The sequence below is a fragment of the Schistocerca gregaria genome, chromosome 4, assembly GCF_023897955.1.
Source record: "Schistocerca gregaria isolate iqSchGreg1 chromosome 4, iqSchGreg1.2, whole genome shotgun sequence".
NCBI lineage: Eukaryota > Metazoa > Arthropoda > Insecta > Orthoptera > Acrididae > Schistocerca > Schistocerca gregaria.
In genome coordinates this window covers 194,268,885-194,294,061 of record NC_064923.1, presented here as the reverse complement: position 1 = coordinate 194,294,061, position 25,177 = coordinate 194,268,885, and the positions used below count along the sequence as shown (strand labels likewise).

At 43.7% G+C, this 25,177-nt stretch overlaps 1 protein-coding gene across 4 annotated transcripts in view; it reads right to left on the bottom strand.

Moving 5' to 3' along the window:
- LOC126267068 (muscle, skeletal receptor tyrosine protein kinase-like) overlaps positions 1–25,177 on the bottom strand; it is a 590,423-nt gene that overhangs the window by 108,495 nt on the left and 456,751 nt on the right. For 2 of the 4 annotated variants that reach the window (XM_049971918.1, XM_049971917.1), the window contains exons 4-5: positions 9,058–9,132; positions 3,356–3,544 (exon numbers count right to left, since the gene is read on the bottom strand). In XM_049971918.1, the coding sequence (XP_049827875.1) occupies positions 3,356–3,544; positions 9,058–9,132 (264 nt within the window). The remainder of the gene's footprint in view (positions 1–3,355; positions 3,545–9,057; positions 9,133–25,177) is intronic. The other 2 variants (XM_049971921.1, XM_049971919.1) reach the window with 1 other exon arrangement.

Here is a 25,177-nt window from a genome sequence, read left to right as displayed (position 1 = left end):
TCGCCCCCTTATCTGACTACACTACAAGCCTGCACTCAGCTATTATCCTATTTCTGTGTTGTTTGAACCAAACAAGCTTTACGTGCTAATGCGAACAACGTCGTCTCTTGAGCAACGCGATGCAAACTGCAAGGAGCTCCTTTAAAATGTTGAGATAGATATTCATTCACGTGAAGAGGAAATTCCTGTCCGAAACTTAAACTGATTGTCGTTGACAGTCTCGTCTCCCCTCTTTTAGTATACCGTGCTACAAGGCTACGAGGGTCACCCCTTTGCCTGAAGACACGTTCGACAGTACACGTTGGTTAACAAATGCAGCAACTTTAGTCAAGTTCCGGTAACGGACATGTCCAGAAACTACAGCACCTGTCACTCTCTCATGTCTCGAAGGAAGGAAGGAAGGAGTAAGACTGGGGATAACTTCCCGTCGACATCGAGCTGATTAGAGTCGGAGCACAAGCTCGGTCGTGTCGAGGACTGGGAAGGAAATCGGCCGTGTACTTTCGAAGAAACTATGCCGGCATTTGTCTGGAGCGATTTAGAGAAATCACGGAAAGCCTAAATCAGGACAGCCGGACGCCGATCTGAATCGTCGTCCTTCCGAATACGATCCAGGAAACGTTCAAAATGTCCTCCGTTAGCGAGAATACATGCATCCACCCTCCTACGCATGGAATCCCTGATGCGCTGATGCAGCCCTGGAGAATGGCGTATTGTATCACAGCCGTCCACAATACGAGCACTAAGAGTATCTATATTTGGTACCGGGGTTGCGTAGGCAAGAGCTTTCAACTGACCCCATAAATGAAAGTCAAGAGGGTTGAGGTCAGGAGAGCATGGAGGCCATGGCATTGGTCCGCCTCTACCAATCCATCGGTCACCGAATCTGTTGTTGAGAAGCATACGAACACTTCAACTGAAATGTGCAGGAGCTCCATCGTGCATGAACCACATGTTGTGTCGTACTTGTAAAGGCACATATTCTAGCAGCACAGGTAGAGTATCCCGTATGAAATCATGATAACGTGCTCCATTGAGCGTAGGTGGAATAACATGGGGCCCAATCAAGACATCACCAACAATGCCTGCCCAAACGTTCACAGAAAATCTGTGTTGATGACGTGATTGCACAACTGAGTGCGGATTCTCGTCAGCTAACACATGTAGAATGTGAAAATTTACAATTTTATCACGTTGGAATGAAGCCTCATCCATAAAGAGAACATCTGCACTGAAATGAGGATTGACACATTGTTGGATGAACCATGCGCAGAAGTGTACCCGTGGAGGCCAATCAGCTGCTGATAGTACCTGCACACACTGTACATGGCACAGAAACAACTGGTTTTCCCGTATCACTCTCCATACAGTGACGTGGTCAACGTTACCTTGTACAGAAGCAGCTTCTCTGACGCTGACATTAGCGTTATCGTCAACTGCACGATGAATTGCCTCGTCCATTGCAGGTGTCCTCGTCGTTCTAGGTCTTCCTCAGTCACGAGTCATAGGCTGGAATGTTTCGAGCTCCCTAAGACGTCGATCAATTGCTTCGAACGTCTTCCTGTCGTGACACCTTCGTTCTGGAAATCTGCCTCGATACAAATGTACCGCGCCACGGCTATTGCCCCGTGCTAATCCATACATCAAATGGGCATCTGCCAACTCCGCATTTGTAAACATTACACTGACTGCAAAACCACGTTCGTGATGAACACTAACCTGTTGATGCTACGTACTGATGTGCTTGATGTTAGTGCTGTAGAGCAATGAGTCGCATGTCAACACAAGCACCGAAATCAACACTACCTTCCTTCAATTGGGCCAACTGGCGGTGAATCGAGGAAGTACAGTACATACAGACGAAACTGAAATGAGCTCTAACATGGTAATTAAGCGTTTCAGGACACATGTCCACATAACATCTTTTCTTTATTTGTGTGTGTGGAATGTTTCCTGAAAGTTTGGCCGTGCCTTTTTGTAACACCCTGTATAAATGACCTGGGTGACAATCTGAGTATTTCTCATAGGTTGTTCGCAGATGATGCTGTAATTTACCGTCTAATAAGGTTATCCGAAGACCGGTATCAGTTTCAAAGCGATTTAGAAAAGACTGCTGTATGGTGTGGCAGGTGTGACGAAAAGTGTGAAGTGATCCACATGAGTTCCAAAAAAAAAAAAAAAAATGCGTTGAAATTCGATTACTCGATAAATAGTACAATTCTCAAGGCTGTCAGTTCAACTAAGTACCTGGGTGTTAAAATTACGGACAACTTTAGTTGGAAAGACCACATAGATAATATTGCGGCGAAGGCGAGCCAAAGGTTGCGTTTCATTGGCAGGACACTTAGAAGATGCAACAAGTCCACTAAAGAGACGGCTTACACTACAGTCGTTCGTCCTCTGTTAGAATATTGCTGCGCGGTGTGGGATCCTTGCCACGTGGGATTCAAGGAGGACATCGAAAGGGTGCAAAACAAGGGCAGCTCGTTTTGTATTATCACGTAATAGGGGAGAGAGTGTGGCAGAAATGATACGCGAATTGGCATGGAAGTCATTAAAGCAAAGACGTTTTTCGTCGCGGCGAGATCTATTTACGAAATTTCAGTCACAAACTTTCTCTTCCGAATGCGAAAGTATTTTTTTGAGCCCAACCTACATAGGTAGGAATGATCATCAAAATAAAATAAGAGAAATCAGAGCTCGAAGAGAAAGGTTTAGGTGTTCGTTTTTCCCGCGCGCTGTTCGGGAGTGGACTGGTAGAGAGATAGTATGATTGTGGTTCGATGAACCCTCTGCCAAGCACATAAATGTGAATTGCAGAGTAATCATGTACATGTAGATTGCCCGCTAGGTTGGAAATACCTATCAATGGTGAGTAAGGAACATAAACAACTAACCAGCAACCGAGCCGGTATTACAAAAATTATGAACTCACCTTCTCTTTCAATATCTGTTTTCAGTATTCACCCAATGACGATGACTCCTCAGCAGTATCCTAAAGTTTTACATCCACTAAATGCACTTCTCCAGAGGGTATATAGCACTTTATTAATGAACGCGACATTGCGTTTCGGCGATTTTCAGCCAACCAAGGCACCAATGGAATCCTGAAGGAGACACCAGCTGAGTGAAACTTCGAAATTTTGAAGAGGATTATGACGCTGCCTGATGAGTCAAAAGGCTATACCGTCAGTCTGCAGCAATTGTTACACAGAATAGTTTAGAATTTATCGGAGGGGGCGGGGAGGGGGGGGGGGGCGATCTCAGAGCCACACTGAAAAAGTATATGTATATTAGTGGAAGTACTGCCGAAAATTCTGAGCACGTGGTACAATCGGCGTCTACCAGTACTGACCGTGGAGCAGGTGGCGGCCGCGCGGTGCTTGCCGTGGGCTGCGAGACACCTGGCCAGCTGGTGGCGCCTCCACAGGCAGGCGACGGCGGCTCCCAGCACTAGCACTACCAGCCCCAGCGACAGGGACGCCGCCAGCACCCCGCCGTCCCACGGCGCCTCGCTCACCTCGCTCGTCATCTTGTCCGGCACCTGCAGCAACACCATAACCACTGCCTTTCACTCCACCATCTGGCTACATCTACAATCTCCGTTCAACAACTAACTAATTATGCCCCATTTCTTCATCAGCTGGTTCGACCTGTCTACTCACCTCACCAACTGCTACACCTCCTGTCTATCGTCACCAGCTGGCTACATCTACCCTGTCTCAACCACTGGCTACATGTCCCCCATTACTTCACCAGGCAGTTGTATCTGCCTACCCACTTCACTAATGAGCTACATCTACCTTAAAACTTCGCCAACTGACAGCGCGTGCATCACCACTACAGTACAACCTTTCCCTCCACCATCTGGCTAGATATACCTTCTCAATTCAGCAACTAAATGCATAATTATGTCCCATTACTTCACCAGCTGGCTACATCTGCCTACTCACCTCACCAACTGGCTACATTTACTCTCTAATGTCCCCTATTACTTCACCAGGTAGCTGAAACCACCCACTCACTTCATTAACTAGATGAATCTGCCCTCTAACTTCAACAATTCACAGCACCTGCAGCACTACCACAACCACTGCCTTTAACTCCAGCATTGCCACATCTACCCTCTCTCTTCATCAATGGACTAAATCTACCACATTACTTTAAAAGCCAGCTATATCTGTGTGGTGTGCATACTGTAAGACCTTCAGTACACACACCATCAGATTATTTGACTAGTCTCTCTAACGAAGTAGGCGAGTGTCAGCAATATGTTTCGTGGTATTATTGTGGCGTGTTTATCTTCTGCCGTTAGGTCAGACGATAGAAATGCCACTTGCACGCGTAGAGTAGCAGATTGACGGTGACCATAAACAGAACTTGATTAAAATAGTAACAAGCATTAACCTTAAGTAAATTGATTCTGCATGCTATTTACAATTGACAATCTGAAGTTCCTTTGGTCTTGGTACGTTAATCTTATTCTCACATATCTCTGATACTTGACAAAAGTTCGAAAATCGTTCAAATGGCTCTGAGCACTATGGGACTTAACATCTACGGTCATCAGTCCCCTAGAACTTAGAACTACTTAAACCTAACTAACCTAAGGACATCACATAACACCCAGCCATAACGAGGCAGAGAAAATCCCTGACCCCGCCGGGAATTTGACAAAAGTGTCTATACATTTATCTTCATGGCTATGTAAAGGAATATGATAATCTTATTAGACGCAGACTGAAACTTGACTATAGACTGGCACAGACAAATGCAGACTGGTACAGACTATTGCAGACAAATGCAGACTGACTAATCGGACGTCTGTACACTCGTTATAATACCTCGCGCGTTCAGGTATAACTGCGCGAGTGTGATCCGCGAGGAGAACTGGTTCTACGTTAGCGACAATCTCATTGGCTGCGTTACATATTAATACGCAAATCGGCGGAAACAGAATTTGGTCAGTCTCTAAGCAGTACCATCTCTTAGCGCGGAGACGGACGAGCGCTGCGCCTGCGCTGTTGTGCTTAGCGGGGTGCGCTCTAGTGGGAAAGTTGTGTACGCGCTGACTACGTGGAACTATGTACACAACAATCTGTCCACTAACATCACCAACTGGCTGTCGTCTTTCACCAACTGGCTGTGCATATCCTCCCTCTTCATTATTCTATTATATAAGGGGCAACACAAAAGTTACCGTTTGACGGTGATGCTATAAATTGCAAGCAATGTAGCACGATTCCGATGCAAGTATATAAACAACGAAATGTAGGCAATGGATTAGTGTAGCATTTGTGTCTTTCCTACGTGTGTGCAGTAAATACGAAAACTTGACCTCTAGCGATGTTATTACTAAATGTATCCAAATAGGACCAACGTGCTGTTACTACATCTTGGTTGCCATAGGATAAACACTTGTAGAAAAAATGGTTCAGATGGGTCTAAGCACTATGGGACTTAACATCTGAAGTCACCAGTCCCCTAGACTTAGAACTACTTAAACCTAACTAACCTAAGGACATCACACACATCCATGCCCAAGGCAGGATTCGAACCTGCGATCGTAGCAGCAGCGCGATTCCGGACTAAAGCGACTACAACTGCTCGGCCACAGCGGCCAGCAAACACTGACAGACATCCATCGGAGAATGAAGAATGTATGTGGGGCAGCATGTCTTTCGGAAACCACAGCTCCAAGTTCCGTGTTGTTTCATGATAATGCACATCTTCATATCGCTTATGTTGTAACTGACAATTTACGCCAAATAAATGCGAGACACTCGAGCACCCGCCCTATAGTTCTGATCTCTCCCCACGACATTATCATGCCTTCCGTCCCTTAAAAAAAGATGATTTGTGTTGCTTGAGGATGTGCAGCAGGCAGTTACAGACTTCTTCTCGCAGCAACCTTGTGCGTTGATGGGGTGATTGCCTGAATGTTCACGATAATTTTGCCTGACTGGCATACCGATTCTGGATTGTAAAGCCTCCTAACGGAAACTTTTTGATCGCCCGTTACATCTATTGGCAGCTGTTCTGGCGAGAGTAGCAGTTTGTTTGTGATGTGGGATGATTTTCAAAGTCTGTTCCATCTGTGGTGACTAAGCGGGAGGCAGGATGAGAGTGACACATAAAGTCCCTTATAGCTTTTTTATGCTCTTCAGTATGTTGGTTACTTTTGCCGTGCACAATGTGCACAATTTCTGTCTCTTCCCCCCAACTCTCTCTCGTCCAGCGCAATGTACAATTACTCGAAGTTTTGACATGCCTACGATTGTAATTACAATAAAAATAAGGTACGTAAAATCTATTAATATAATAACTTATCTCCGTCAGCACTTACTATATCTCCATAGCATAAAATCAAAGAATTACGAAAGTCATGCTACTAGATTGATAGCAACAATGCGAAACAACGTTCACAACTTTTACAGCGTCGTAGTTTACGTGTGTAAAATAGAAATGCGCCCTGCAAATTATCAACATTTTACTCACCACTACGATTCTAATTTCCAGTTCATCAGACAGTGGTTGTGCAAGCGGGGAAATGGGAAGACTGGTTTTGTTTCCACTGTTTTCCGATACGTTTGGGAACGGTCAATCTCTTCGTTAGTCTTTTTTATACTACGACATTTTCCTTTCTGTCTTGTCTGACTCATGTTCCTACGTATCAGGAACATTTGCTGTTGCCTGCAGATAAGGTCAAACTGTGCATGTGCTCCCTAGCTGGTTAGAGCATTTTGTACTGCGAGACAGGCAGGAAAGCAAGGCGAGTGGGCTACCCCTCAGGCGTGCAAGTAAAAATTTCAATTGATAGCCATTAACATGTATTGCACCTTTCATCCAAAATTACTATCGAGACTTTGCCAAAAAACTTTGGAAATAGAAAACATTGTATTAGCGAAGTGTTCCCTGCAGGGGGCCATGAGCCTGTGATCCTCTCTTTGAGTCTGAACGTGACATCTGTCTTCTCCCTTCACTAAATGGCCACCACTATCCACGTAGTGAAATCACCATCGCCGAACAAACAGACCCGATGCCATAAACGCACTCTGCACAGTTACCCACACGTGACAGTTACACTTAAGACACCTGACAGCGAAGTCACACAACTGTCAAAAAAAAAAAAAAAATGGCTCTGAGCACTATGGGACTCAACTGCTGTGGTCATTAGTCTCCTAGAACTTAGAACTACTTAAACCTAACTAACCTAAGGACATCACACACATCCATGCCCGAGGCAGGATTCGAACCTGCGTCCGTAACAGTCGCACGGTTCCGGACTGCGCGCCTAGAACCGCGAGACCACCGCGGCCGGCCACACAACTGTCATTAATTAGAAAGTTTTGCAGTAGTTCGTGAAATACACAGGGAAATAAATAAGCCTGAGAAAATGAATTACGGACGAACCAATGACACTGACGTTCCGACATTACACGGATCGTAGGACAATGTATTGAAGCCAGGAAATAGTAGTCTGCAATTTTATTTGCTGAAGGCATCTTAACTATGTGGTCAGATCCAAGAAATTTGAGAACCACTGATGGATTAGAGCATCGTCCAGATATTTCCATGCACTGCGACCTCCGGTGACACGATCCCTGTTCCTGCAGAATATCTTCTGATGTCGCCGGCCTACCTTCCATAATTCTTCTCTTATTTCCTGGAATCCAAGAAGAACTTCCCTTGCACATAAACCATACATTTTCTTGGTTAAATCCTGCCATCACTTTTTCAGGGGGCTCCACTGAGGGCTACGGCGGGACGAAGACTCTCCCTCGTTTATAGAACCCCGGTGTAATACACAATACACGATGCTACAGATTGGTATGTTGCTTGTAACTTTTCTCCCTGTGGTTCTTTATTCAAGACCCTCATTAGTTATGCTCGAGATATAAATGTAAAGCCTCCCACCAAGGAAGACTCCTTAGCAATACGAGCAGCAGAACGTGTTTACTTCACATGAGGCTGACATAGAGCTACGGAATCGAGCGTCGACTGCTCCTGGTACAAATAAAATTTATCACACTCTATATATAATTTTATTATTTTTATAAATAATGTAGCAACCAGTCGCGGAAACATAATTTATTTATCTTCTTGCAGACCGTTATCGACTGATATCAGTCATCATCGGTGCATTTTTCTAACCGATACATGCCATAAGTAGAAGTACTGTCCTTGGCAGATTTCTATTCGCCTTATGGAGCCCAACATTCATAACCCTCTATATATCCCTGTCATCCACAACATTAATCATATGTTCGTCCTGTATTAGTTACAGTAAGTGAAATTTCGTCATTTCAAGTCCTTTCCGGTGTTGTAATTTTACTACGTAACGTTGTAGACATCCAAAAATTGATTGCAAAGCCATACCGAAAGGTAGAGAAAATGGAGAAACCAATTTCAATATCCTTGAAAAAGAAAAAGTCCTTAATGACTAATCCCTGATGCTGATGACGACGTAACTGACACCATTCCGCGTTCACAAAAATATTTATGCACGCGTGAGTACCGCCTAGTGCTTTGCCCTCCTGGACTGGACAAGGAGATCTGACACCGCCAGTCCACAGCATGTGACACCTCTGCAAAGCGCTACCTCTGGGCAATGTCTCCATCCAGCGCGACTCCTCTGTTTGCTTTAGCGGGGGTATTTGTGGTCCGAGATGAAAGGATCGAGGTGTAATTTCGCTTTCAGTCCCCGTTGACCCACCAAGCTTCGTTGAAAGGCATAGCGGGTGCTGTGGGGTAACAACGTCTATCAAAGCCCTTGAAAGCGAATCGCCGCAGAAGCTTCCGATCCTAACACGAAACATATTTTATGTCTGCTACAATGAAAGATTTCCATCTCGAATGGAAGAAATATGAGACAATCGAAAAACTTAATAATTCCAATTCCGAAGAAAGCCGGTGATGAAAGGAGTGAAATTTACAAGAAAAAATGTTAATAAGCCATGGTTGCAAAACATAGACACCAATTATTTGCAGGCAAAAACAAAAGAAATAAATAGGAAACTGATCACGAACAAGATCAGTACTGACTCCGTCACTTACCTCTAAGGAGACACTGATGAACGGCAAACGTGTAGCACTTGTAGATTTAGAAAAATCTTTTGACGATGTTGAATTCTGAATTGAAAAGAAAACAAACTGCTGTTATTAGTGTCGAAGAACATGGAAGGTAAGACGTAATTGAGAAGGTAATGAGACACGTTGAAGGCCATTCACAATGTTTTTCAATCTTTATACTGCGCAAGCTGTGAAGAAAACGGAGTAATTTGGAAAGAAAATAAATGTTCCAGAAGAATAATTTAAAACTTGAGGTTTACCAGTGACGTAGTAATTGTGTCAGGGACGGCAAAGGACTTAGAAGAACAGTTGAACGGAGTGGATAGTTTTCAAACAACTTATGGGAGTGCAACCGGTTGACGTCTTCGACGACTGCAGTTATTTCTTCAGGTGAACAGTCCGTCATTTTTAAAGCACAAATGTAACGACAGAGAGCTTGCAAGGAGGGTTTAAACACTCGGTAGGCGCGGCTACGCTGACCAAGAATCATAATACGGCATTCACAGATAATGTCTTGAAAACAGATTATAAGATGAGCACCAGAAAAAGTAAAAGAAGTGTAATGGAAAGGAGTGTAATTAAATCAGGCGATGCTGAGGAGATTATAAAATGAGGTACTGAAAGTAGTGGAAATTTTGAAGGTAGAGCAGCAAAAGAACTGATGATTCCCAAAGTTGAAACGATATAAAAGGTAGATGGGAAGAACAGAAAAAGTATTTATGAAAAACGGAAACTTTTTAACATCGAAAATGAGATTTAAATCTTAGGAAGCACTTTCTGCTGGTATTTGTTTGGAGTGTAACCCTGTACGAAAGTGAAACACGGACACTAAACACTTCAGACAAGAAACGAATAAAAGCTTTTGAAGTGTGGTGCTACAGAAGAATGCCAAAGATTATACAGGTACTTCAAATAACTGCTAAGGAGATATTGTATCGAAATGGGGAAAAATAAATTGTGGCTGGTTGGTAGGATATATTCTGAGGCATCAAGGAATCGTTAATTTAGTACTGGAGGGAAGTGAGCGTATGTATTCGGCAGCTGTTGGAAATGGTACAGGGAGATCAAGCTTGAATGCAGGAAGCAGGTTGAAATAGATGTGGGATGCCGTAGATAGGCAGAGATGAAGAGCCTTATACAGGGTAAGCTAGCGTCGAGAGCTGCATCAACAGAACAGGATGTTTCAAAAGAGGACAGAGACACTGAACCGAAAATTAGGGAGAAAGTTACCGGAATATCGCACATCGAAGAAGAAGATACGGAGGTGCTATTGTCGGTTTAAAAAACTGGGAGTATTTTCGCCTTCATTGATGTCCATTAAAGACTTTCAGTATAAAGTAAAAGAGTGTACAAAGTGAAAAAACAACAATCCCTATCTCCTTACGTATTCTACTATATCAATAGAGCCAAATGAATTAAGAATATCACTCTATTTGGTCGCTCTATGGATATAACATATATTTTCGAAAAATTCAAGTTATATCGTGTTTCGGAGTTTTCTTTAACCTGTACAAGCCGAGCTGATCAGTAACTGTGCTCTCTGCTTCATCGATCGATGGAGGCACCAGATCTTGGCCTACCAACGCACCGGTCCTCACACTGCTCTTCATGTTGATGGCGATTTCCTCTTAACATGCTATGGAATATTTTTTTTTGTTCATAATGGCCAGACGCCAATCTGTATTGCGAGAGAGAAGCTATGCGCTCTGTGGCGCGCAGCAATTGTCTCGGGATTTTGATAATGAACGGGCCATGTAGGACATTCTGGTGCGAGTATTTCTATCGAGTAGATGCTTCTTAAGTTATTGTGTAGAGCTAATTTGCTGCACTGTTACAGTAAGCCTGATAATTCTTGAATTCCGGAAGTTAAACGATCTGGTACATCTACATCTACACCTACACTCTGCAAATGACCGTGAGGTGTATGGCAGAGGGTACGTCAGGTGGTACGTCCCTCTGCACCAATTATTAGTGTTTCTTCTTGTTACGGTCACGTACGGAACACGTTTACATCTACATCTACATACATACTCCGCAATCCACCATACGGCGCGTGGCGGAGGGTGCCTCGTACCACAACTAGCATCTTCTCTCCCTGTTCCACTCCCAAACAGAACGAGGGAAAAATGACTGCCTATATGACTCTGTACGAGCCCTAATCTCTCTTATATTATCTTTGTAATCTTTCCGCGAAATATAAGTCGGCGGCAGTAAAATTATACTGCAGTCAGCCTCAATGGCTGGTTCTCTAAATTTCCTCAGCAGCGATTCACGAAAAGAACGCCTCCTTTCCTCTATAGACTCCCACCCGTGTTCCTGAAGCATTTCTGTAGCACTCGCGTGATGATCATCCCTACCAGTAAGAAATCTAGCAGCCCGCTTCTGAATTTCTTCTATGTCCTCCCTCAATCCGATCTGACAGGGATCACAAACGCTCGAGCAGTGCTCAAGAATAGGTCGTATTAGTGTTTTATAAGCAGTCTCCTTTAGAGGTGAACCACATCTTCCCAACATTCTACCAATTAACCGAAGACGACTATCCGCCTTCCCCACAACTGCCATTACATGCTTGTCCCACTTCATGTCGCTCCGCAATGTTACGCCCAAATATTTAATCGACGTGACTGCGTCAAGCACTACACTACTAATGGAGTATTCAAACATTACGGGATTCTTTTTCCCATTCATCTGCATTAATTTTCATTTATCTGAATTTAGAGTTAGGTGCCATTCTTTACACCAATCACAAATCCTGTCCAAGTCATCTTGTGTCCTCCTACAGTCACTCAACGACAACACCTTCCCGACGGGAAGAATGGCTGTCTGAATGCCTCTGTGCATGCATTAATTATTCCAATTTTATTCTATGATCTCTATGTGAGGGATACGTAGAGGATTGTAGTATATTTTGTAGTATATTCTTCAGATAGTACTTCATTGTTGATAACTGCACCATGTACAAAAAGCCTGATCTTAATATTAATGTCGTCTGCAAGGTCATTAATGTACAACATTAATCACAAGGGTCTTTCCCTGGGGTACCGGGGTACCTTGCCTCGGGCATGGATGTGTGTGATGTCCTTAGGTTAGTTAGGTTTAAGTAGTTCGAAGTCTAGAGGGCTGATGACTTCAGATGTTAAGTCCCATAGTGCTCAGAGCCAACTATTCTGGACAACTTTTTTCTAGGACGGAAAGTACTAACCAGTATCCAGTCTCTATTCTTGTCACTGCCTGGGCAAAATGCGAACTGTCCATTACGAGTATTCTTATATAAGTTTTAGCCTACAGCGAACAGCAGAAGATCATTTTCGCCGAGCTGCAGGATTCCGGATAGTAACTTCCAAAACAAGAATAGATCCACATAACGGTTTTCTGATATCTCAACGAGCAGGTAAAACATCATCAGAGTCATTCCTCAGAGATTTGTGTAATGACTCAGAACATTATTCAGATTGGTCCTTCACATTTTAAAATAAAGAGTAAACTGCATCTCATTTCCAGTAAGATAAGTTTAGAGTATAGAGAGGTTCTCTTTGATATTTCAAGATCAGCTGTTCAGTTAACTCAGAAACCTAATAATGCTTCTCAGTCGGACAGTTTACGGAGTTAACACGAATAACGTTTCAAGAATCAACATTGCACTACCGCGCTGTGATATGAAATGCTATTAATTATGTTTTTGTTTGAAACATATCGTTGTAAATCCAGCTCATTATTCGGGGTTGCAAGTTTAATCTTTCCATACGTAGTGGTAATTACATCAGTACGTTTACCTGTAAATTCAAAACAAATAGCTGTGTTTATTCAATAAATGTGTATGCGGACCGTATCGAACTCGGAATCCTATACTGCATCGTCGTTCGGAATTGTAAATAACCGCGTTTTCATTAAATTTTGTACATTCGACACACGAAGAAAAAACATTCCTGATGTGGCGCAACACTTCAGATACCCGATACCCTAGCGCTTTAGTGCTGCCTTTCTGGATTCATAAATTCTATTACATTCACAATTGTATCTGCATTTTTAGTTGTGTGATCAAATACGGTGTTCGTGCGGTCTGGACTGCATCAAGAAATAACAGCACACATAGTTAAAAGATACTAATAAACACTGAAAAATGGCATCAATAAATAACGCCAACTGATTTCGCAGAAAATCATGTTAACCGATAACACGCTGGTACTGCACGTATGTGTACGAAAGCAGAAGCGTAATAGCAGAAGATTGACACAGGAATACGGAAATTTAAATAATTCTTGAAAGAGTCGTATTGACGAAATCGTTTTCATGATAGTACTCATCGTTTCGTATCAGTTCTCGAAGCCAGTGCTCGGCTACAATGTTAATGATGTTCCTTACTTCTGGCGTGTTCTAATAGACCTTCTCCAAAGAATCATGGCTGTCTACCATGATGGATTACGAATCTGTTCATAATACACGTTGAAATAAACACGACCGACAATGCAGTATGATATTCACTTCCCACTCACCACTGAAGTTGCAGACGTAATACTGGTATTATTGGATCCGTAACGCTGGCAGTACTAAGACACCAAACACCAACAGCGGCTGGAAGTTTTCCTACTTGTGCTGACTTCTATTCACTTGTAACTGAATAATCTAGAGGTAAGGCAAATTATGACACACATCATTCTTTAGTGTAACAGTATCGGTGTGGAGAGATTTGAATAACTTACGGATAATGTCGCAGTTAGCCCCCTTCTCAAGATCGATGTTCTACAATGAATATTCATTCTCATCTGAATTTATGTAGTCGAACATAACATAAAGTTAGCAGTTCAGTATAAATAAAGCTTCAGATGAGAAATTTTTTATTGTCATGACCGCTTGTATGTACATCGGGTTTCTAGTTTCGACAGGACTAAGCTGTCTGTCATCTTCACCATTCACAGAGTCCGCGTTATGAAATCATGCTGTGCTGTGTGTACCTGATGATGGTAGCTTAGTCCTATAGAAACTAGTAATCCGGTATACATACACGCAGTTAAAGCAATAAAAAAACTTCGCATCTCAAGCTTTCTGTACATTGCATTAATGGATCACTTTCCAGCCGACAGTGACAGGTATTTATAAAACTAAGAATTGTCTAAAGGCATCCACAATTGCGACTATTTTTTGATGTACATAGCAGGAAACGACGTTGTGATATAAACTCAATGTGAGTGCATAGTCGCGTTGTAATTTAGACCCGAAATCGACCAAGTATACTGCCTGACGAAAAAGGTGAAGCGCCCAGGAAAAAACGAAATGAAACTTCACAGACTGAGAAGGTATGTTACTATTTTTGTAATTACAAAATTGAGTAAAATTTACAAAGAGCTTGGCAGTATGGACCCACTTATAAGTGCAACGATTCACCCCTTCTACAGTGGTGTATGTCGGTTGGGAAGCATGACATAAAGTCGCTGTCACCTCTCCTGAGGCGTATGTTCTATCGGCGACAGCTCTGTGGAGCTTGCGGGTTGCAAGAGTAGCTCAGTATCACGAGCTGTCCTTTTGAAAAAAGGCACCACGATATTGTCGCTTGAGGGGTAACGCATGAGGGTATAGGATGTCCGTGACATATGGATATGCGTCAGAGTTCCATCAGTCACTACCAGCCGTGAACTGAAGTCACATCCAGTCGTTCCCCAGCATGATTCCATTAATGACAGTACTCTGCATCTCAAAAAATGTTGGCAAAATGGGCCGCGATTCCTCGCTGAACACAAAGCGACGCCATTTGTCGGCAGTTCATGCTTTCCGGTTATGGTAACACTCCAAACGCAGTAATTTTCGTTGCAGTGTTAACAGCGGCCTACGCATATGCCCGTAATCGCCAAGTCCAGTTGCTGCTAATCTCCGTCCACTGGTACTGTGTGGCACAGAATATTGTAGGGTTGCTGGATGTTTGATGCGCAATACGGCTATCCTGCCTTGTGGTGCTCGTGCGTGGTCGATTGGGACCTTGAAAATAGAATCGATGTTTCGTTAATGTTGATATACCGAGCGAGGTGGCGCAGTGGTTAGCACACTGGACTCGTATTCGGGAGGGCGACGGTTCAATCCCGTCTCCAGCCATCGTGATTTGGGTTTTCCGTAATTTCCCTAAATCGTTTCAGGCAAATGCCGGGATGGTTCCTTTGAAAGGGCACGGCCGATTTCCTTCCCCATTCTTCCCTAACCCGAGCTTGCGTTCCATCTCTAATGACTTCGTTGCCGACGGGACGTTAAACAAGACTAACCTAACCACTAACTAATGTTGTATCAACTTGGAAATCACTAAAACAGCAGGTAGGCTCACTGCGCATGCCTCTGTCCTCATACGAGGTAGTCCTTCATGGATACTGGGGTGTCACAGCAAGGCAACGCACTGGTTAGGTTGTAGGCTTCAAATCGGCCGCGGTCCGTCAGTACACATCGGACCCGCGAATCGCTACTGTCGACGCTGGCAGACCGAGCGCCGCCACTCGGCTGGTCTTGCGAGATAAGCTAGCGCACTGCCCAGTTCTACAACCGACTTTAATAGGAATGGTTCACTTTTTACAGCTTCAGAGATCTCATTTGCAGAGACGCTAGTTAGCATAGCCTTCAGCTAAGTCAGTAGCTACGACATAGCCAGGCACCACATACAGTTTATGAATTGACAATTTATCTGTATGTGTGAAGCAATCAGAATTGTAAAGAAGCCTATAACTGCACTTGTAAATATTACTGTACAAAATCAAGATCGACGGTCACCGCTGATGCTGGATTAAAGCTAAGTATTTAATTGTATTCCTGTCTACTAACCTTCTAATCACCTAAGCTGTTCCAGATAGATCCCGTCAAGTATACTTCATTGATCCTCAGGTCAGCCTACGTGATCAACGCGTGCATTTAATGGCCACACCTCGTGGTCAGACTAAGAGCCGAATGGCGTGACTCAGACGGGTCACCCTTTTTCCATGAGGCCCATAGTTCCGCCTCATATATAACAGATACGTCTGGAGCGCATGGTTCTAGGAAAAAACTAAAATTAAAAAATGTTCAAATGTGTTTGAATTCTTAAGGGACCAAACTCCGGAGGTCATCGGTCCCTAGACTTACACAATACTTAAACTAACTTACGCTAAGGACAACACACACACCCATGCCCGAGGGAGAACTCGAACCCACGGAGGGAGGGACCACGCGATTCGTGACATAGCGCCTTTAACCACGCTACCACTCCGCGCGGTACTAAAATTAACGCCAGTCCCACACTTGAAGGCTTTCCGGAGGGTTCATTTGTTTGTAAGGCAAAAGTTGAAACAAAATCGAAAACTAAAACTATAAACCTCCGTCGGAGTGGATCTCGGAAGGCCCAACGGTACTGATCGACCGCCGAGTCATCCTCCAACTGTAAGTGTCACTGGATACGGATTTGGAGGAGAGAGAGGTCAGCACACCGCCCTCCCGGCCGTTGTCAGTTTTCGTGACTGCAGCCGCCACTTCTCATCAAGTAGCTCCTCAGAGTGGCTGAGTGCACCCCGCTTGTCATCAGCGCTCAGCAAGTGGGACGGTCAAACACCCGTGTGCTGGCCAAGCCCAACAGCGCTTAACTTCGGAGACCTGACGGGAACGGGTGTTACCACTGCGGCAAGGCCGTTGGTCGAAACAGAAAATTCCCTCCCCAGAATTCCCAGCTTATATTTCTTTTACACAACTATGAGATTGCCTAGTATTTTGCTGATGAGAACTGGAATATTCAGTTAGTTGTTCTTCGGACATCTCGGGCTCTCCTTCACTGTAGAACATATGTAGTACATAAAAAAAGTTACTTCCTCCTGTCATGATAATTTTTATCCAACATTTATAACAAGGCCATAAAAGAAACTACACTACTGGTCGCTAAAATTGCTACACCAAGAAGATGACGGGCTACAGACGCGAAATTTAACGGACAGGAAGAAGATGCTCTGATATGCAAACGATTAGCTTTTCAGAGCATTCACACAAGGTTGGCGCCGGTGGCGACACCTAAAACGTGCTGACATGACGAAAGTTTCCAACCGATTTCTCATTCACAAACAGCAGTTAACCGGCGTGGACTGATGGAACGTTGTTGTGATGCCTCGTGTAATGAGGAGAAATGTGTACCATCACGTTTCCGACTTTGGTAAAGGTCGGGTTGTAGCCTATCGCGATTGCGGTTTATCGTATCGCGACATTGCTGCTCTCGTTGGTCGAGATCCAATGACTGTTAGCAGAATATGGAATCGGTAGGCTCCGGAGGGTAATAGGAACGCCGTGCTGGATCCCAACGGCCTCGTATCACTCGCAGTCGAGATGACAGGCATCTTATCCTTATGGCTGTAACGGATCGTGCAGCCATGTCTAGATCCCTGAGTTACAGATGGGGACGTTTGCAAGACAACAACCATCTGCACGAACAGTTCGACGACGTTTGCAGCAGCATGGACTATCAGCTCGGAGACCATGGCTGCGGTTATCCTTGACGTTGCATCACAGACGGGAGCGCCTGCGATGGTGTACTCAACGTCGAACCTGGGTGCACGAATGGCGAAACGTCGTTTTTTTCGGATGAATCCAGGTTCTGTTTACATCACCATGATGGTCGCATCGGTGTTTGGCGACATCGCGGTGAACGCACATTGGAAGCGTGAATTCGTCATCACCATACTGGAGTATCACCCGGGCGTGAGAGTATGGGGTGCCATTGGTTACACGTTTCGGTCACCTCTTGTTCGCATTGACGGCTCTTTGAACAAGTAGACGTTACATTTCAGATGTGTTACGACCCGTGGCTCTACCCTTCATTCGATCCCTGTGAAACCCTACATTTCAGCAGGATAATGCACGACCGCATGTTGCAGGTCCTGTACGGGCCTTTCTGGATACAGAAAATATTCGACTGCTGCCCTGGCCAGCACATTCTCTAGATCTCTCACCAATTGAAAATGTCTGGTCAATGGTGGCCGAGCAACTGGCTCATCACAATACGCCAGTCACTACTCTTGACGAACTGCATGGGCATCTGTACCTGTACACGCCATCCTAGTTCTGTTTGACTCAATGCCCAGGCGTATCAAGGCCGTTATTACGGCCAGAGGTGGTTGTTCTGGGTACTGATTTCTCATGATCTATGCAAACAAATTGCGTGAAAATGTTATCACATGTCAGTTCTAGTATAATATATTTGTCCAATGTATACCCGTTTATCATCTCCATTTCTCATTGGTGTAGCAATTTTAATGGCCAGTAGTGTACATTAAGATTTTGCGAAGTAATAGTTCTCTCTTACCTTTCCCATTGGTTGGATAAAAAGAAGTGGCAACACTGTTGTAACATGAAGGATTTGCATGCGCTCTGTTTGTATCTGATAGCAGATCAGCTGTAGTGGAGCTGTGAGCAGCGACGGCTGTGTTTGAGTCAGTTGCCGCTGTACTGTCTCAAGCTGTGAGAGGCGAGGTAAAGCGCCGTAACCGACGGTCACTGTCGCCTACTACTGCGATTTCTTACATCTCCTTCCTCCCGCTCTGAGATGACAGCGACGGTACGCTGCCACACGGCGAACCCTGTGCGTTAGTGGAAGTGGGTGGTACAGGAACATCCGCTCCATTCACCCGATACGTATCCGTGCGGTTACGACCTGTTCCCCAAAATTAAGGAAGTTCTTCGTAGCACGCGTTACAACACAAGAGAAGACATTATGCGCAGTATAGGGTGGTTCTTACGTTACTTGGACCGAGATGGACGCGCTGACGTTATCCGACGCCTCCTATCAGTGTAGGAGAAGGTGACCGGGATGAGGGGCGATTATATTGAGAGCATGTAATACACTGAGCGTCTGTCAATGAAAACTGGTATGACTCACAACATTGTTGCTACTCCTTGACATCCAACCCATGTATATGAAAATATGTGTTAAGCACTCAGTACTACGAGAAAATGATATACCTTCACAGTTAATACACTAAACATAAAAGTTAGGCCATGATTATACACTGAAGAGCCAAAGAAACTGGTAAACCTGCCGAATATCGTGTAGAGCCCTCGCGAGCACGCAGAAGTGTCGCAAAAAGACGTGACATAAACTCGACTAATGTCTGAAGTGATGCTGGAGGGAACTGACACCAAGAATCCTACACGGCTGTCCATACATCCGTAAAAGTACGAGAGGGTGGAAACCTCTTCTGAACAGCTCGTGCCAAGACATTCCGGATACGCTCAATAATGTTCACGTCTGGGGAGTTTGGGGGCCAGCGAAAGTGTTTAAACTCAGAAGAGTGTTCCTGGAGTCACTCTCCAGCAATCATGGACGTGTGGGATGTCGCATTATCCTGCAGGAATTGCGCAAGTCCGTCGGAATGCACAATGTACTTGAATGGATGCAGTTGATCAGATAAGATGCTACGTGTCACCTGTCAGAGCCGTATCTACACGTATCAGGGGTCCCATATCACTAACTGCATGCTCCCCAAACCATAACAGAGCCTCTATCCGCTTGAACAGTCCCCTGCTGACATATAGGGTCCATGGATTCATGAGGTTGCCTCCTTACCCGCACATGTACATCCACTCTTTCTATTTTGAAACGAGTCTCGTCCGACCAGGCAACGTGTTTCCAGTTATCAACAGTCCAATGTCGGTGTTGATGGGGCCAGGCGAGGCGTAAAGCTTTGTGTCGTGCAGTCATCAAGGGTACGCGAGTGGGCCTTCGGCTCTGAAAGCCCATATCGAAGAGCTTTCGTTGAATGGTTCGCATGCTGACACTTGTTAATCGCCCACCATTAAAATCTGCGTCAATTTGCGGAAGGGTTGCACTTCTGTCGCGTTGAACGATACTCTTCAGCCGTCGTTGGTCCCGTTCTTGAAGGATCTTTTTCCGGCCAGAAGCCGGCCGATGTGTCCGAGTGGTTTTGGCGCTTCAGTCCGGAACCATGCTGCTGTTACGGTCGCAGGTTGGAATCCTGCCGCGGGCATGGCTGTGTGTGAGTTCCTTAAGTTAATTAGGTTTGGGTAGTTCTAAGTCTAGGGGACTGATGACCTAAGATGTTAAGTCCCATAGTGCTTAGAGCCATTTGAAGCGTTTTTTAACGGCCAGAGCTATGTCGGAGGTTTGATGTTTTATCGGATTCCTGATATTCAGGGACACTTGTGAAATGGTCTTAGGGGAAAATCCCCACTTCATCGCTACCTCGGAGGTATTGTGTCCCATCGCTCGTGCGCCGACTGTAACACTGCGTTCAGACTTACTTTTATCTTGATAATCTGCCATTGAAGCAGCAGTAACCGATCTAACAACTGCGCCAGACACTTGTCTTATATAGACGTTGCCGATCCAGCTGCATGCTCTGCACGTTTACATATCTCTATATTTGACTATGCATACCTATATCAATTTCTTTGGAGCTTCAGTGTGTGTCATTTACGGGGCAAAAGGCTGTAAAAATTCTTTGTCAGGACACACTGAACGAAAAAAAAAATGTTCAAATATGTATAAAATTCCATGGGACTTAACTGCTAAGGTCATCAGTCCCTAAGACTACACACTACTTAACCTAAATTATCCTAAGGACAAACACACACACCCATGTCCGAGGGAGGACTCGAACGTCCGCCAGGACCAGCCGCAAAGTCCATGATTGCAGCGCGCAAGACCGCTCGGCTAATCCCGAGCGGATGAACGAATAAAATCGCTTAGATAGGGCAAATTACTTCTGTAACACAGAGGTGAAGGTTCGACAGCACATCAAATACGTCGAAGATAGGTTGGGAAACAGACCAGGTATGAAGAAGATGAAGAAGAATCATTAGATCTGAGCCGTTTGAATAAACGCTAAAAGTATGAAGAAAATGAAAAAGAAACATTAGGTCTGAGCCATCTGCAGGAACGCTAGAGAGGTGGTAGATATCGAACAAATCATACTACTGCTCACTCTAAGACGTTCAGGAACACATATTAGTATCTACTTTTTTGTTTTAGATATAGTGTTGCGGGAACAAATTAGAAGCAATCTCATTTCCCCGGCTTCGCAAAGATGTCGGGTATTTACCAACTTATCGAGTGAAATGTCGGAACTGGCAGCTCCTCCTCAGTTTGAACCCCTTGGCCATCCGGCCGGTGTGGCCGAGCGGTTCTAGGCTCTTCAGTCTGGAACCGTGCGACCGCTACGGTCGCAGGTTCGAATCCTGCCTCGGACATGGATGTGTGTGATGTCCTTAGGATAGTTAGGTTTAAGTAGTTCTAAGATCTAAGGGACTGATGACCTCAGATGTTAAATCCCATAGTGCTCAGAGCCGTTTGAACCATTTTGAACCCTTGGCCCACTTTCAGATCGCAGGCATTTGGATGACAAGAACGGAGCTGCTCATAGTTCACAGTCCGATCTCTTAATTCGAATGTGTACTGGTCATCAATGTTAGCATTCTACCAGCATAATGACAACTGCTATCTCCATAATGGATTACATTAAATCGAATGTGTACGATTAGCCGGTCGGGTGTCAACTAATCGTAATGGTGTGGAACGGCGATTTTACGTTCGTATTACACATTACTCATATGTGAATATGGCTAGATGCTGACCATTCACAAGATTGATTTTTCATACTTATTTTTTACCATAAGAGATGTGAATTGGCAATTTCAGTCCATCACCTTTTACTACATAAGTGGAAATGCTTCTACAGAAAAGAAGTCGCCGTGAAGGAGAGACTTTTCCATTTATTTTATCAGACACCGTACATCACTTGACATGTGATCAGAAGCTTTGATGGCATCACAATGCACCCATTTTTGCGCTGAAGACAAACTTAATGTGGAATAACGAACGTCATTTTAGATTCTGATATTGTAATTATACACATCATTGTTCCTTCTGAACAGTAATCAGTTATTTAAAATAAAATTTATAAAGGAACACATATCTTGTAAAATAGTAGACAAAAAGCCAATACCTTGAAACAGATATCTACAAGATGAAGGTGGGTGACCACCTTACAGAACGCCTCTCCCCAAGATAAGCAATTAATCGGAGTGAAAATTTGACTGAAATAAATTGTTTTTAGGAGTTTTTCAGTTTAAGTCTTATCAATATGAATATCCAAATATTTTGAATTTTCCGCCTTAATTACCATTTCCTCACGGTGTGTTACATTTACCACTGGTGCGGTACATCTAGATGCTCACAACTGAGAGTGGGAGTATTTCTTGTATGGTGTATGTATGTTTGGCTTGACTGCAATACCGGCGTAATCTGCAAAAAGAGCTAAGTATAGTCGGAAAGTCGTTTTCATATGTGAGATGCAGTAGTGGGCCTAAGGCTGAATGATTTCTACGCAGTCTAAACAATCTCCGCTGCTTGGATTTGGTTGAATTATCATATAAATCTTTCTGCTTTCTTTTGGTTCTGTATGACATGATCCACCGTTTGGCGATATAATCAATTCCGTTAAACATCCGTTTATCTTGGAGACTGTTGTACTTTACACAGTAAAATTCCTTAGATACTTCACTGCAAGTACTAGCCTATGCTGTTTTGTAGTTTAATGCTTATAAAATTGGGTGAATGAATATGTAAGTGGTATTCCTAGCTGAACAACTCTTCTGACATCTAAACTGTGCTTTACTAAGCATAATATGGTTGGTCAGTCAGAGCACATTATCTTCTCAAAAAATTGGGAAACAATTGGTGCAGTGAAAGGAGTCCCTAGTTATCGACATCTCTTTCATCAGCTTTCTTATAGAGGGTTTAATAATAATATATACTAATTTCTTTTAAATTTCCTTATCAACCGATAGTCGACAAAGAAAACATCCGTGGATTTTTTTCGAAGTATTATGGAAATTCACAGATGCTTCTTTGCTTTTCTCTTGTCCCTTGCGTTGAAATCAGAACACCACTACTCAGCAAAGTGGAGAGGTATGCTGGGAATTATGTCTTTTTGTACGTAATGAGCAAACAACTGGATTTGTTTGAGAATAGTGGAAATTAGATTTATTTAAACGCTGCTCAGATTACTCTTTTCTGGCAGTGCTTCGTAATAAAGCGAGACGCGGCAAAGTTAAATAGATATACTGGAGTCGTAAATACGGCTTCCTCAGTACTTTTGCCGTTTTTCCTTTCATATTAAATTCCGAAATACGTCCAAGAAAGTCTGAAACAAAAATGCTCGTTGCAATTCCGGCTTTATTATCAACATAGCCTATATGTAACTCATATTTCTTTTCTTTGCTGTAGTTTAAATTGAACTGCATGCTTTTACGACTTAAAATCTGTTTCCCATTGTCGTGATTACTCCTTTCCCCTATGCCGAGTTAATATTTCTATGATTACAGTTCAGAGGTATTCTGCTATGAATAGAAAAGACTGAAGTTAACAGATGTTTCTGTTAGCACACAGCTTTATGACGAAAAGCAGATTTCAAATAAATAAAAGCAGAAATACGAATAATGAGACCAATATAAGAAGTCGTTACATCCTGTATCACCGAACCTCCAACTATATGTGCATAGTGAAACGTCAGTCTATACAACCAAGGTTTTACAAGCGTAGGTAGAAATTGTCATAGAAAATTCGTGACTAATTAAATGTTGTTCTGACTCGTGATCTGAAATCAGAATACTTCCTTTCACTGCCAGGGCACTACCAATGTCGCAAATTATGCACGCCTCAGAAATAGACTCCTTTTCAACCTGTCACTTGTTTCTCCGAAATTTATTCGTCGTTAGACGCAAAATACAGAGGTCCGGGTTCCAATAACGGTAGTTCACGCTTTTCCTCCCGTCAAAAATGTCAACGTTTAGCTACAAACACAAAATGTTAGAATAGGTCATCTCCGAACATGTCGACCTTATAGACGTGTTTTATGCCTCATCTAGATCTTTATCCATGTTCCTCAAGCCACCTTAACGGTGCGTGGCGGAGGGTATATCTGCTACCACTATCCTTTCCCACTTTGCCAATACCATTCTCGAATAGTGCATAGGAATAACGATATTCGGTAAAGCTCCGTATAACATGTACTTTCTTTGATTTTCTCGTAGTGATAATTTCATAAGAGGTAGGGTGGAGTAAGCAATATGTTGACCAGCTCTTCCCGGAACGTATCCGCTCGGAATTCCATCAGTGAACCTCTCCGTTACGGACAAAACTTATAGCGTTTGCCATTGGAGTTGGTTGAGCATAATTGTAACAATAACGCGCCGAGTAACCGATCCCGTGACAAAATGAAATTTTCTGTTTTTTTCCGATATTCACACGTGCAAAGGATGCCAAAACGTTATAGGTCGGACGAGTACTTTGTAACTTTCCAGAATGAGATTTTCGCTCTGCAGCGGAGTGTACGCTGATGTGAAACTTTATGGCATATTAAAACTGTGCGCCGGACCGAGACTCGAACTCGGGACCTTTGCCTTTCGCGGGCAAGTGCTCTACCATCTGAGCTACCCAAGCACGACTCACGCCCCGTCCTCACAGTACCAGTACCTCTGGCTGTGGCTAAGCCATGTCTCCGCAATATCCTTCCTTTCAGGAGAGCTAGTTCTGCAAGGTTCGCAGGAGAGCTTCTGTGAAGTTGGGAAGGTAGGAGACGAGGTACTGTCAGAAGTAAAGCTGTGAGGACGGGGCGTGAGTCATGCTTGGGTAACTCAGATGGTAGAGCCCTTTCCTGCGAAAGGCAAAGGTCCCGAATTCGAGACTCGGTCCGGCACACAGTTTTAATCTGCCAGGAAGTTTCTATTTTAACTCTGATTCTCATATTAAAATTGTTATTTCTAAGGTAATAAAAGAGGTACTGTATGTGTGAACCTCTGGTCTGATCAGGTTAAACAAATAAACAGATAAAAATACTTCTAAGCTACTCGCGTAGGCAGTTGTTCTTTATTTGAATCCTGAAATATTTATTTCATCTTCTTTGGTAATGGAATTTTGGAAAACAGTGTTTAGTAACTCCGTTTTAGTGGCACTGTTTTTAGTAACATTATGGCTGCTATCAAGCAGTGAAGATATTGATTGCATCTTGCCGCTGATGTACTTTACGTACAAACAGAATCTCTTTGGTTTTTCAGCCAGATTCCGAGAGGGTTTCGTTGTGGAAACTACTGAAAGCATCTC